At 45.6% G+C, this 15,814-nt stretch overlaps 1 protein-coding gene across 1 annotated transcript in view; it reads left to right on the top strand.

Moving 5' to 3' along the window:
* Positions 1–15,814, top strand: part of LOC144757386 (T-box transcription factor TBX10-like) — a 182,699-nt gene that overhangs the window by 155,616 nt on the left and 11,269 nt on the right. Inside the window, exons 4-5 of the mRNA XM_078646376.1 lie at positions 10,019–10,190; positions 14,798–14,953. Coding sequence (XP_078502502.1) covers positions 10,019–10,190; positions 14,798–14,953 — 328 coding nt within the window. The remainder of the gene's footprint in view (positions 1–10,018; positions 10,191–14,797; positions 14,954–15,814) is intronic.

The raw sequence follows: 15,814 nt of genomic DNA, 5'->3' as shown, positions 1-15,814 counted from the left end.
AAGCAAAACATCCCACTTTTTAGTATTTGTTTGGCATTTCACTGACCAGTTACAGCTTATTATGTTATTGAATTCAACCAATGGTTACATGTTAATTTAAGGGTTAGTATGAGTTATTGACATTAAATGTATCCATTAAGTGGGATACGTTTCCAATCACGGAATGTACAAAATACGCTTAAAAGTGGAATCACAAGCCATTTTTTCCTTCTCTGCCCACCCCGCCCATCCATGTATGGCAGAGCCTTATATATAGGCCATTGTTATTTCTGTGGCCCTGGGATGCATTTCTATAATAAAAAAAGTAGGGGAACAGATTCTATGAAATTTAAAAAGTAGGGGCACGTCGTGCCCCACGGATCCCTCCCACTGCGACCATTGCTCATCAGAACCATTAGAGCCGTGATGAGAAGTGAGGGTACTATTCCATCACGAGCATTGGCGCCGTCCTGAGAAGTGCTGATGCCATTCCTTCCAAATGAAAGAAGTGCTGGCACTGAGTACCTGACAGCACCTGCTCATTTAAAGCAGTCGGCATAGGGAGACCCCTGCAGAATGAAACAATGACCAGAGGGGCCGGTGGCGAGGCCTAATGTGAGGCAACCAACACCCTCAACCAATCAGAGAATTATAAAGCATAACTACTTACCTGTGAGGGTCTCAAGGCGCTGGGGTGGGGAGGGGCTGGGTCTGCGGTTCAGTCAAAGCGCCAGGTCTCCCTGCACGGTGGAGCTGTATAAGGAGTGCCTGGTTCATCATTAGATAGTCAAACCAGAAGTGAGAGTGTTAAATCTGTGCATTGAGAGGGAATCCCTCAGAAGCACACAAATGTGCTTCTAGGCACATTACAATAGGCCCTGCCCTTAGCTCCAGAGGCAGTAATCAGGAGGTGGGGGAGGGGGAGGCAGGTGAGAGTTCCACTTGTCCAGGTCTTGGAGCAATCATTACTTGGTTAGACAAAAATAGAGTATATCGATAAAACCTCTCCTTAGGGAATTAGATAGGACACAGCAAGAATTTGTTGTAATCCCGTGTCTAGAAAAAATATTTTTTCTGTAGAGACCCCTCACCCACCAGGGTAGCCCCTAGGTGTCTTGCTTCATCATTGGGGTTCCTCTCAATCCTCTACGGATTGAGGCGTGCTGCGACTTGTGAATTAAGTCAGAGCACCTTTTATTGTAGACTATGTGTAGTGCAGTGATGTGGAGTGGAAAGGGAAAGAAAATTGTAAAATACCTAACTAGTTGGCCACTGTTTTATTCCCGCCCCTAGTTGGTATGGTTAAAAATCAGGGGTCGTTTACTGAGAAGAAACCTGACCTTAATGAATCTGGTTGTCTCAGCAATGTGTTTTTGTCAACATGTTTCGAGCTGTTGCCCTAATAGCTCTTCATCAGGACTCCGCGGGGTCCGGCCCCGTGTGTACCACTCCTAGTGAATTCTGTAATAAAGACACAAACCATACACACCTAATGCACACTGTATACATATGGTTCTAGTGATTAATCGGTGTCTGTACTTAGAAAGCAAAAAGATATATTAAACACAGTGACCTGTCAGAAGTCCTGGCAGGTCGCATTAGCATGATTGTGCATGCAACATCAAAATGTCGCACCCGTAGATTGTGGGTGCTCATATGGTCTATCCTTTGTGCTCAAATAGTGTGTTATGAACATGCCACCCACTGTAATCGGTGACACCACTCGTAAAATAGCACTCGTGAAACAAGACACCATGTGTCAGTACAACATAAAATATAGAAAAGATAATCCTTGTGACGTACTTCTGTAGATGCTATATTATTGCATCATGGTCAAAGCCAGGGGTAGAGGGGCTTGTAGTCACACTCTAAAAGAGGGAAGGGGAAACATTTCTATATATCATGTACTCTTGTTGCTGATTAACAAGTGGGTAGCGTACTCCATCTGTAGGAAAAAAAGAGAAGCCCCCAGCCACTTAGATAAAGCCGCCTCTGGTACAGTAACCTACTTCTCTCCCTGGAGACTGCATACTAACTGATGCATGAGCCATTTCCGTTTATACAGCTCTTTCCTAGCCATGAGGCGGGAAAAAAATGCCCTGCCATTTTGCTTCGTAGTACTAAACCGCTAGGTTAGTTCAAAATGGCCGCCGTTGCCGGAGTAGTGGCAGCGCCATGTTGGGAGAATTTCCATCCTGACAAACATTAAGTTACTGGAAATGTATGATGAAAGGAGTTGATATTAAAATGTTTCACGTAATGCAGAATGCATACAAAAACATTGGGAGTTATGCAGGTATAGTATTTCGCAGTTTCCCTGCCCAGAAAACAAGTCCTACTCTGGGTGGTTAGATGTAATGGCTACTACCTAAGTTGATATTAGTTCAACCAGGCTACTCGCTTATAATGTAGAGCGGATGCTTCCCATGTTTGATAGTACTGCATGCATGTACCTGTGGGCACAGCGGTCAGCATTTTACGATATTTCAAATTAATGGCTGTTTCGTGGGTTCTTTTCAACCGGTGAGACGTCCAATTATCGGACAGATGTTATCTGAAGGATCTCTCAATGATGCATTCCCGGTGAATAGTAATGCACCCGTATCACGCGCAAATGTACCACTGTTAGATAGATGTATATTAGAAGAATCTCTCATTCCCAGTGTTATCCCGTATTACTAATCATGTGTAAGCAGGGGGTCACTGTTTTAAAGTGTCTAGTCTTTATAGTACAAAATTTTGGTGTGGGACTCCTTCATAGTTATTGTTAGTAGTATCTCGAACTATTATGTCCTCGTGTACTCTAAAAACCAGGGTGGTATAGAGAATCCTAAAGATGTCTCCACTAGTCTCAATGTTGTGCATTTTCAACGTAAGAGGTCCCACGGGATATTGTCATTAAGTACTATGTTGTCGGTGTGGAGTTTGGACACCCACCGCTGTTCTTTTTCCAGAAGTCTGTGTTCCAGATTATCACTATAACACAGGTGTTCAAGGACGACCCACTTCAAATCATTGGGTGTGTGTTTCTGTTCCTTGTAATGTGAGGACATTTTTGTGGTGATGCCCTGACACGGGACGTTACTACGGAGTTCACACACTCTGGTGCTTACTTTTCTCAAGGTCATAACAACATAATGTAGGTTGCAGGGGCAAGTGATGAGATATACCACTCCTGCTGTGTGACAGTTTGTTAGCTTACGCAACTCCCAATTCATTCCATTATTGAAGGACACATTTTTGGTGGCTGTAGTAAGATGGCAAACACTGCAATTGCCGCAGGGATAATGACCCGTGGTGGTGTACTTAGCATAGTTTGGTTCCTGATTTCGGGCGTGTATGTACCAAAATGTCTCTCACATTCTTCCCCCTTCTGAGGGATAACATTGGTTTTGGGATGTTAATTTGCCCACTGTTCAAAATACCCCAATGTTTTCAAATGATTTTGGTAGCGATGTCTGTCTTTAGTTTTCCTTCCCCACAGATGCTACACACAGAGCGTTTTCACTTCCCTGCAGATGCTACTCACGTAATTACTGAAGATATCGTTCACCTGGGAAACTCACATGGGGCCAGATTCACAGAACTAACTTAACACAAAATCCTAAACTTACTACTTTTGGTATTCACAGAAGTTAGGATTTTGTCTTAAGTTTGTCTTAAGACTGACTTAAGACAGACTTAAGTTAGGATTTTGTCTTAAGTCTGTCTTAAGTTTGTCTTAAGACTGACTTAAGACAGACTTAAGTTAGGATTTTGTCTTAAGTCTGTCTTAAATTTGTCTTAAGACAACCTTAAGACAAAATCCTAACTTCTGTGAATACCAAAAGTAGTAAGTTTAGGATTTTGTCTTAAGTTTTATTTATTTTATTTATTTATTTATGGAATTTTTAGTGCGCAACTAATACCCGAGGGTGTCTAGGCGCAGTAAGATCCTCTAAGATACAGTAATTGGTACACAAACTTATTGATTGAAGAGCCATGTTTTCAAGGCTCTACGGAAGCAAATGAGAGTAGGGGCGGTTTTGATATGTGAAGGGAGAGAATTCCACAATCTGGGAGTTGCTACCAGAAATCGTCTGTCACCCCAGGTGGCCGTTCTTGTTCGGGGAACAGATAGTAAACAGCTGGCTGCTGATCTTAGGTTCCTTTTAGGGGTATAAATCTGAAATGCCTGTCTTAGGAATTTCGGGCCAGTATGATAAATGGCCTTATAGGCAATGCATAAGGCTTTAAATTTTATCCTGCTCTCCACTCTTAGCCAATGAAGATGCCGTATAGCTGCCGAGGTGGACTGGCGCTTAGGAATATTGAGGAGGATTCTGGCAGCCATATTTTGAATAGATTGGAGCTTATTCAAAATATATTTATGAGTATTGAAAAAGAGGGCATTTCCGTAATCCAGCTTGGAAAACACCAAGGTGGTGATTAGGGTTTTTCCAGCAGATGCTGGTAAGTACGGTAGCAGTTTTTTTTATCTTTTTCAACGTAAAGAAGGCGGCTGAAACAACCTTATTTACATGATGTTTGAATGATAGCTGTTTGTCAAAAATCACTCCAAGATTCCTGACCTTTGCGACTGGGACCGGAGGAGGACCCATCAGAGTAGGCCACCAGGACTGGGACCATTCAGGAGAGACGTTACCAAAGGTCATAACCTCCGTCTTCTCCGCATTCAATTTTAAGCAATTGCTATGCATCCATGCTTGTACCTCCAGTATCCCCTCCTGGAACTTAGCTGCCACCATCGGGCCGTTCTTATGCACTGCCAGCACAAGTTGGGTGTCGTCAGCGTAAGAAGTTAAACCCATGAGATTTTATGACCCTTGCCAAGTCTGCGACATAAATGTTAAAAAGTGCAGGACTTAATGAGGATCCTTGGGGGACTCCGCATGGCAGTTCAGAGGTCGGTGAATAATGATTGCCCAATTTGACTGCCTGTTTGCGGTTAGCTAGAAAGGAGGCTATAAGATCTTTGGCCAGATGGTTAATCCCCAGGGCGGCGACACGGTCGACCAAGATGGCATGGTCGACCGTGTCGAAGGCCGCCGAGAGATCTAGCAGAATAAGCACTGCTGCTCCTCCCGAATCCAAGATATCTCTGATTTCATCGGAGGCCTTTATCAGTGCTGTCTCCGTTCCGTGTCCCCTCCGGAAGACAAACTGTGTGTCATCCAAGAGTTCGTGTTGGTCAATGAACTCTGAGAGCTGTTGGTTCATGATGGCCTCAATGATTTTAGCGGGAAAGGGAAGGCATGCAATGGGTCTGTAGTTGGCCGTGATCGTAGGGTCTAAGGTAGGCTTTTTAAGCAAAGGTTTAACGATAGCCTTCTTCCAAATCTCTGGGTAGACACCTGTTTTGAAGATGGCGTTACAGATAGTGGTAAGCGGCAGAGAAATGGTATTGTAAAGTTGATTCATTATTTCAGGAGGGCATGGATCGAGCGGAGAACCCGATTTGATCTTGGCAGCTAGTATACTGACCTGATCTTGTGTCACTGGCTTAAAACCAGAGAAAGCATGATAGGCCCCAGCCAGACAAGAGGAAGAATCCGTCCTAACTACCGCTGGTTGCTGTGGAAAAATGGAATAAATGTCCATTACCTTAGTAGTAAAGAAAGTGGCCAGCGAGTTACAGAATTCCTGTGATTGTTCAGTCACAGGTCCAGTAGGTGGAATTGAAAGAAAATTCACCACCTGGAATAGCATTCTCGACGAATTCTGGGCCTGTTCAATTTGACCAGTAAAAAATATATTTTTTTGAGTGGTGATAGCTTTCTTATAAATCGCTAAAGCATCTTTATAAGTTTGCTTAGCGGAGGGACTGTAATGCTTTCTCCAGTGTCTTTCTAAGCTTCTACAATACTGACGCTGGAGACGCAATTCTTCTGTAAACCATTGGGCCGATGGAGTACATCTGTTTGGGCGATAAGATTTCTCAGGTGCCACCTGATTGGCTGCCTTTAATAACCAGCCCTGAAAGTTAGTGGACAAGATTTCTGGATCACAAGAGCTTACCGGGACCGAGGTTCTTAGAAGATTTGAAAGATGTGGAACATCGACATTTTTCCAAGCTCGTATGCCCAGTGACGACCGGGCTTTGGTCTGGGGGGGGTTAGCTTGTAATGCTCGAATTCTAAAGATGATGGCTTGATGGTCAGACCATACCAATGGTAGTACTGCTACCAGATCAATGCCTGGGTTGTTTGTAAACAGACCATCAAGTGTATGCCCAGCTTCATGCGTAGGGCCCCTTACCAACTGTTGCATTCCTATTGCTTGCATGTCTGTAGTAAGTTGGACTGTATCCTTATTTTCCATATCTTCCAGCGGAAAGTTAAAATCCCCAAGGATTGTATAGTCCAAGGATCCTAATACAGCTTCGGTGATTTCAGCGAGTGCAGCTAGAAAATTTGTTCGAGGACCCGGTGGCCTATAAACCAATGTCCCTTTAAAAGCTTGCTTCTGCGTGAGATTAATAACAAACGTGATAGCTTCGCAGTTCGACGTTGGAATATGCTTAAATTTTATCCGATAAGCATCTTTATGGATGATGGCTAAGCCACCACCTCTCCCAGAAGTTCTATCTTGTCTAGCGACGCAATAGCCCTCGGGGGTAGCCGAGACGAAATCGGGACCTGAAGCCTCATCTCCCCAGGATTCCGTAATAAAAAGAATATCCAATTCCTGGTTGATAATACAGTCCCTGATAGATAAACTGTGTTTGGGGAGGGAGCGAGAGTTGATCAGTGCTGCTCTGAAGTACTGTGCAGTTCGAGATTGAGCGCTGGTAGTTGGAGGAGAATAAAATGTATGATTCACTGCAAGTAATGGTGGTGGGAGGGTATACTGACAACCTACACAAGATGAGCATGTGGGAGTTAGAACTTTCAATGGCGATATCATCTGACAGGACCTACCTAATCCTGGGTTCATCCCTCTCAGCTGACCAGAGGTATAGTATAAGGAAGGTGTACTTTCTTGGATGGCAGCTGGGACAAGGGGGGTGGCCCGAGGCCCGGAACTGGTTCGGACGGGCGCAGACGGGCTGGTCTTAGGCGCGTCTTCGGCACGCGCCCGCTGCGCGCGTCCGCTGCGCATCCTAGCGAGAGAGGCCTAAATAGCTGTCTCCCGGAAGTGGAGAGAAGCTAGAACGCGTCCCGAGGCAGCCCCAAGATGGCGGCTGATACTCGAGGGCGAGTCCGGTATCTAATGCCTATTCCCTCCTCTGTTGTGGATAGGTAAGTGCGGAGAAGGAGTGCAAGTAAGCGCTACTTCAGTGCTACTAAAAACAGTATATTTATTCACTTTTTAAAAATACACATTATAAAATACATCGGCGCCCTAAAAATGCCTGAGCATAGGATTAAATTGCAGCAAATGCTAGGGAAATCGCAGGTACAATTTCTGTTCGTGCTATATGGTATGCTGTGTCATAGAGGTAGTTCTGTGAATCGGGCCCATGGTATTTAAACACATCCTGAGAAAACGCTGATACCGACGGAGTTTCCAGGACAGCCAAGTAGTTCCCAATACGGGCCGCGAGCTGTGACAAACTAAGTGGGGTTTTTAAATGGGATCCAAAGCCTCTAGAAGGCGGGGCAAATACCTCACCCTGGTATCTTTTTCTTATTAACCAGAGTGTGACCCCAAGCCGGTCCCCGTTGCACGAAACTCATGAGGTCCAGTTCTGACATTTGCAGAGTAAGATGTCTAACTCGGCTCATTAGCCATTTTTCTTCACATCTTGCATGCTAGTTAACCTGCTAATGAAATTTCTGACACAATAGCGCATTTCTTTGGCAAAGATTGTATTTTTTATTTTTTTTTCAGAGTTTTATATAGCGCGAACTAGAACCGAACCGAATCAGTTATCAGAGCGCTTTACATAGCACCAGTTACGTTACATGAGGACACACTTTCATTTTTAGGCACGGGGAGATTAAGTGATTTGCCCAGAATCACAGGGAGTTTTTGGAGTCGTTACCGAGACTCGAACCTAGTTCCCCAGGTCTGAGGTCGAGCGCCTTAGCCGTTAGGCCAACCCCTCTCCCCATTATACACCCTAATACCGCCACCAACCGTATTTCACTGCCGCAATTTTCCGGTTACAGCACTATCACCGCGGTACAGAAACCACAAAGTTAACATATGCATTTTCATGAAAGCTGACTCTCTATTTGTGTGTTTGTCTGTATTGTATCTGTGTTATCTTTTCTTACAGGTATCTATCACAAGAGGAAATCCTCCTCTTACCCATAGCGCACCTTGGAGAGCGCGTCACATACTCGGTCATATAAACACTATCTGACCCTGTTTTATTCACTCTTCACATTTTTCACATTTAAAGGTCCTGATGAAAGCCAGATTAATATGCAGCCTGGCTGAAACATGTTGACCACAGTGGATGAGGGAGACCATAGTAATCTCCAAGTACATCCACCGCTTTGTTTTTAAATACTGCCAAAGGCCCACCAATAACATAACCCTCCTGGGTAGTGGGACCCAAGGACAGTTTTTCAATCTACACGCACACAGAATCACTGCAGACTGCCTCACCAATACCCGTTCTGCTGTAAACAGGCGTTGAAGCACACCGGAGGAACCTTCGGTGCCACCAGATGGGGCCCGATGATGAAGCATGCCACCAACTAGGCTGGTGGGTGAGGGCTTTCATAAGAAACAGACGTTTCCTCTACCTGAGAAAACACACAAACTGCTTTCATTCTTAGGCTAGTTCTTGTTGATTATTTATTTATCCTCTCTCTCCTTTTGATACTTACTCTAATTCTAATATGCCTGGGAAATGAAATGAAAATACCAGCATTTCTAAAGCGCACAGCTACCTCCAGAGAGGTGCCCGGCACTTGGGGCCGTCTGGAAGATTAAGCGAGCTATTGCCCAGAGTCACAAGGTGCTCGGCTGACCTGCCGCTGGCACCAGGGGATCAAACCATGAACCCCTGTGTTCCTGAGTCAGCTGCCCTGGCCGCTGCACCACACCTCTGCCCGACCAGGTGTACTGCCGCTAATTCTAAAGCTCCTGGGACAGTTGTAATTAGCCTGGGGTCACCTCTACTACTCCTGGGACAGTACCCAGGTGTACTGGTGCTGATTCTAAGATTCCTGGGATTGTATTTACTGGTCTGGGGTCAGTTCTATGACTCACAGGACAGTAAGCATGGGGATAGGTACACTTTTCAGACTTCTGGGACAGTACTTAGGTGTACTGGTGATGATTCAAAGTCTGCTGGGACAGTAAGCTGGCGTACTGGTGCTACGCCTAAGACTCCTAGGACATTATTCATTGGCCCGTCATCACTTCTAGGACTCTTTGGACAGTAACGCAGTGTTCTGGTGCTGATTGGGACAGTAGTCATTGGCATGGGGTCACCTCTAGTACTCCTGGGTCAGTACCCTGGTGTACTGGCGCTGATTCTAAGATTTCTGGGACAGTACGGTGGTTTACTGCCACTGGTTCTAAGACTGCTGGGACAGTACGCATTGGCCTTGGGTCATTTCTAGGACTCCTGGGACAGTTTACTGGTGTACTGCAGCTGGTCCTGTCTGTACTGGTCCTGGGCGAGTTCTGTGACTCGTGGGGCCGGAAGCAGCGGGTCTGGTTTAATTTTGGGACTCCTGGGACAGTGGCCCTCACCTCGGGAGACAGCCATGACACCACGGGCTTTACACTGCGCTGCCATTATGATGCTGCCATCACAACGCAAGTCGTTACAACGACTTGCGCTGGATGGCGCTAGATACTAAGGAGTAGTAGATTTACTATTCCAAAACCTTCCCTACTGTTGCGCAGGCTGGAGTTGGAATAGTAAATCATACTATTCCAAAATCCAGCGCCTACAGCACAAGTCGTTGTAACGACTTGCGTTGTAATGGATGCGTCATAATGGCAGCGCGGTGTAAAAAAGCCCGCGTTGTCATGACGTACATCCCCTCACCTCGGACACTGCTTGTACACTGACCCTCGCATGTGGTAATACCGTGCTGACCCTTGCCTCCTGCCCTTGTTCCTCCTGCAGGTACGCCTTCCATACCTCGTCATGGCTGGTGGCTGGGAAGGCCGACCCTGCCACTCCGGGCAGAGTGCACTTCCACCCAGACTCCCCCGCCAAGGGTGGACAGTGGATGCGGCAGATCGTGTCCTTCGACAAACTGAAGCTTACGAACAACTTGCTGGATGACAACGGACATGTGAGTACCGCCCGTGGGCACTGCGACGCGGGTGCCATGGTGGGCTTGGAGTATAGCGTAAGACGTGACAGGAAGGAGCGCTTTACAAAACCCTGTAAATAAATAAACACTCTGCTATGTAAGAGAGCGGTGATGACAACATAGGGGCGGATTCACAGAACTAATCTGAGATAAATTCCCGAATTTACTACTTTTGGGATGTATGACGTTACAACGCATACATTTACAATGCCTGCCTTTACATCGCAAGTTTTACAACGCATACCATTACAACGCATAGTGCTTTTGGGCGCTGGACAGTGAATAGTTTAATTTACTATTCCAACTCCAGTCCCCGTGGATAGTAGGGAAGGTGTTGGATAGTACATTAAACCTATTCCCTATCCTAGAGCGCCCCTCAGTGCAATGCGTCGTAATAGTTTGCGTTGTAAAAGTTGCGTCGTAAAGGCACTGCGTGGTAAAAGTTGCGTTGTAAAGGATGTTTACCCTACTTTTGGCATTCAATGAAGGCATTAAGTTGTAGTAAAGTTAGGACTCCAAACTTTACTACTACTAAACTGAGACAAAATTCTAACTTTACGACTTTCGGTATTCACAGAAGGCCTTTAGTAGTAGTAAAGTTCGGATTTTGTCTCAGTTTAGTAGCAGTAAAGTTAGGAGTCCTAACTTTACTACTATTAAATGCCTTCTGTGAATACCAAAAGTAATAAGTTTAGGATTTTACCTCAGATTAGTTCTGTGAATCGGCCCCATAGTGCTTTTACAAAAGCGTAAATACATTTTAAAATGTCCTATTTAAGAGAACAATGGTGGTGTGTGGGCTGGCTTTAGCACCCATGGCGCCTGGTGCGACAGTCTTTTTTGGCGCCCCCTGACCTCCTCCATGAATTCCCTCATTACCACGCTCCAACGGTGCCCCTCATCTCTCCGCAGCCTCTCTCACGTAGATTCCATTTTTAGGTTTCCCCTACACAGCGCTTGCACTGTGCTTGCGAAATCTAATATGTTTAATATACATCTTAAAAGGGGCTTACTTCCCGCCCTTACTTTTTATTGGTTTGTGTGCTGAATTTTGGCTTACAGACAAGAAAGTCTTTTAACTTATTTTCTGTACAATTCAGGATAAGTTCAGCAATACCATTCTTCTAAGACGTTGAATGATATTTAATCAATTCATAGCAATATTTATGCGTCCATAAGTATTGCAATGATATCTTATGTGGCGAGGTATCTACAATGGGGAAAATGAAATGTGCAATTTCTCCATCACCAGGGCAAACATCTTTTATAAAGACCCTGCTTATAGTTACACTACCCCCACCCCTGGGACACCTAGGGGAGACCTTGGGGGTACTGAATGGTATACAACGTTTACAACGCAACTTTTATAACGCACTACCATTACAACAAAACTTTTACAACGCAACATCCATTACAACGCATACATTTACAACGCAGTCATTACAGCGCATGACACTACAACGCACACCACTACAACGCATACCATTACAACGCAGTCATTACACCGCATACCATTACAACGCAAAACTTACCATCCAATACTTACCCTACTGTTGCACCCCCTGGAGTTAGAATAGTAATTTTAACCCCTAGACTATCCAATATTTTCCCTACTGTTGCACTCCCTGGAGTTAGAATAGTAATTTTAACCCCTACACTATCCAACACTTACCTTATTTGCAATGTAATGTAATGCGTTGTAATGGTATGCGTTGTAAATGTAGTATGCGTTGTAGTGGAATGCGTTGTAAAGGTATTTTTAAGAATTAGTTGTAATGGTATGCGTTGTAAAAGTGTGCGTTGTAATGGATGTTGCGTTGTAAAAAATGCGTTGTAAAGGTATGCGTTGTAAAAGTGTGCATTGTAACGTCATACATCCGTACTGAATATGACAAAATTAATGTGGATGATCCTTATCCCACATTTCTCCTGGCACCAAAGTCGAAATTGGGAGGCACATTACTACACTGGGGGGAGTAAAATGTGCAATTTCTCTATCCCCAGGGTATTTAAACATCTTTTATAAGGGCCCTCCTTCCTCATAAGTACATGACCCTCTACCCCCTGGGGCACCTAGGGAAGACCCAAGGGGTACCTAATATGTAAAAATAAAATAGATTATCACTTTTTAGGTGCCCGTTACCACCAAAGTCGAGTTTGGATAAAATTTACATTTAAAAACAGTGCTGCAGAGCAGGACTGATTTTAACATAACCCCGTAGTACTCAGCAGTGCACACATGCAAGTGCAACAGGGCTGCTGGGCTCTGAACTTCCATTCTCTATCATATACTAGGGACTGATAGGTGGTTTTAATCCTCCGTGCTGGGCACTTATAGGGTAGGTTATGCAAATTATAGGTGTACAATAACACATAGTGTACCCAAATGCAAGTGTGTGTTCGTATTTTAACATAGCAGTGGTCCTGACTAGCAGAGCACAGGACACAGTCAGAGTCAGCTACCACCAGTTCCAGTCATCAAAGAAAAGGGGGTGCACAGGGCACACAGGATGACTTTGCTACAGGTCTGAATGAAAGCCCTGCCTTTCGCTGTACTTCTTCCCGCTAACACTGTCCTGATCCATACATAAAAATGAAAAAAAAACACTGTCCTGATCCATACATAAAAATGAAAAAAAACACTGTCCTGATCCATACATAAAAATGAAAAAAAACACTGTCCTGATCCATACATAAAAATGAAAAAAAAAAAGGAATGGTGAAACACTGAAAAAAAGATTATTCACGCAGAATCAACACACGGATTGAAACACACAGGGACTGCACACCTACACACAATTTGTTAACCCGTTAGCTGCTGCCGTCAGCCAACGGCCGTCGCGAGCACTACCTCGGTAATGCTGTGCACGTCGGTTGGCCGACACGGCCCCGCCCGCGCAATAGAACGCCCGCAGCACGGCGGATTTTGCGCCGCGCTAATCTGGTTAAAAGCCAGATGAGGCAACCATGAGATGCACAAGGAATAAAAAAGGTGCGATGCACATTCCGACCAGAGGAGGGAGACATCCTCACATTGGGTCCAGGAACTTGTAATCCACAAAAGGTGATTTACAGATCTCTAACACAACAGGAAGACATTTACGAAGATATTGTGTCGGGCTGTGTCACTTTTATGGCGCAGCCCCGATGCAAAATCCCTTATGGCAATGCAAAGCCACCTTGTTATGTTATGTTATGTTAATAACAATTTATAGAGCGCACGTTCACCCTAGGGTTTCATGGCGCTAAACCTTGCATGGTTTAGCGAACAAAAGTAATGTAAGGCAGTGCAAAGAGCTGCCTTGCGCTATTTTGATACCGGGAGGCACTACATGGGTGGAGTATGGAGGTTTCCTCGCACCCACCGATGGGCGGATTACTAGAGTTATAAAAACTTTTAAACCTGGTAATGGATCAAAATTCTCCACCAAGGAGAACTACCTTTATTTCTCTGTGTTGTGTCTTCTTTCTGTTGTGTAACTTCAAAGCACACCAGAGAAGCTTTAAAACCCAAAACAATATACAAAGACACACTTGGACCAAAGTAGGAAGGACAGAAACACAAAAATACTCGACTCATTCTACACAGATGCATGATGGGAGCTATTAAGCTGAAGGTAAAGATAAATTAGCATAACTCATAGAAACAACAGGATTGCATGGAGTGATACACCTGTACACCTAAAAATATACAGCTGTGGCACACATGGAGAGCAACGTACAGGCTCTTGAAACACACGAGGATGACAACTACAACTCTCACAGAATGCACTGAATACTCGTGTAAACTGCACTTTCTATACACATAAGAACTGTGGGCCCGATTCACAGAATGAACTTAAGACTCAATCCTAAACTTACTACTTTTGGTATTCACAGAAGTTAGGATTTTGTCTTAAGTCTGTCTTAAGATAAACTTAAGACAAAATCCTAACTTCTGTGAATGCCAAAAGTAGTAAGTGCATTCTGTGAATGCCAAAATAGTAGTGAGTTTAGGATTGAGTCTTAAATTCATTCTGTGAACCGGGCCCTGAGTAACTAACACACATGAAGCGTAAACCTGCAGTACACACACAGACCTCAGGAGGGCGTGACGCCCAGAGGTGGACTACACCCGCAGTCCACAAAGAACAAGAACCACAGGGTTACTGGGTCACCTGCAGTACACACACAGACCACATGAGGGCGTGACGCCCAGAGGTGAAATACACCTGTAATCCACAGAGAACAAGAACTGCAGGGTTACTGGGTCACCTGCAGTACACACACAGACCACATGAGGGCGTGACGCCCAGAGGTGAAATACACCTGTAATCCACAGAGAACAAGAACTGCAGGGTTACTGGGTCACCTGCAGTACACACACAGACCACATGAGGGCGTGACGCCCAGAGGTGAAATACACCTGTAACCCACAGAGAACGATCTTGTTCTCGACCCACAGGGTTAGAGGGACACCTCACCTGTGGAAGGCCCAGCTCATGCTCTGTGGCCTGTGCATCTCTTTCGGATGGTCCTGGTCTGGATGTAGTCCTGGACCGAGGCCTGGTCTGCCTCATCTCACACTCCTTTGTATCCCCTCCCAGATCATCCTGAACTCCATGCACCGGTACCAGCCCCGCTTCCACGTGGTGTTCGTGGACCCCCGGAAGGACAGCGAGCGGTACGCCGAGCAGAACTTCAAGACCTTTGTCTTCGAGGAGACCCGCTTCACCGCCGTGACCGCCTACCAGAACCACAGGGTAAGGAGAGAACCACAGGGTAAGGAGAGAACCACAGGGTAAGGAGAGAACCGCAGGGTAAGGAGAGATCCGCAGGGCAAGGAGAGAACCAAGGGGTAAGGAGAGAACCGCAGGGTAAGGAGAGAACCAAGGGGTAAGGAGAAAACCGCAGGGTAAGGAGAGAATCGCAGGGTAAGGAGAGAACCGCAGGGTAACGAGAGAACCGCAGGGTAAGAAGAGAACCGCAGGGTAAGGAGAGAATCGCAGGGTAAGGAGAGAACCACAGGGTAAGAAGAAAACCACAGGGTAAGAAGAGAACCGCAGGGTAAGAAGAGAACTGCAGGGTAAGGAGAGAACCGCAGGGTAAGGAGAGAACCACAGGGTAAGGAGAGAACCACAGGGTAAGGAGAGAACCACAGGGTAACGAGAGAACCCCAGGGTAAGGAGAGAACCACAGGGTAAGAAGAGAACCGCAGGGTAAGAAGAGAACTGCAGGGTAAGGAGAGAACCGCAGGGTAAGGAGAGAACCACAGGGTAAGGAGAGAACCACAGGGTAAGGAGAGAACCACAGGGTAAGGAGAGAACCGCAGGGTAAGGAGAGAACCGCAGGGTAAGGAGAGAACCACAGGGTAAGGAGAGAACCACAGGGTAAGGAGAGAACCACAGGGTAAGGAGAGAACCGCAGGGTAAGGAGAGAACCAAGGGGTAAGGAGAAAACCGCAGGGTAAGGAGAGAATCGCAGGGTAAGGAGAGAACCGCAGGGTAACGAGAGAACCGCAGGGTAAGAAGAGAACCGCAGGGTAAGGAGAGAATCGCAGGGTAAGGAGAGAACCACAGGGTAAAAAGAAAACCACAGGGTAAGAAGAGAACCGCAGGGTAAGA

The sequence above is a fragment of the Lissotriton helveticus genome, chromosome 1_1, assembly GCF_964261635.1.
Source record: "Lissotriton helveticus chromosome 1_1, aLisHel1.1, whole genome shotgun sequence".
NCBI lineage: Eukaryota > Metazoa > Chordata > Amphibia > Caudata > Salamandridae > Lissotriton > Lissotriton helveticus.
The sequence above is the reverse complement of the archived record's forward strand: the minus strand, read 5'-3'. Positions and strand labels throughout refer to the sequence as shown.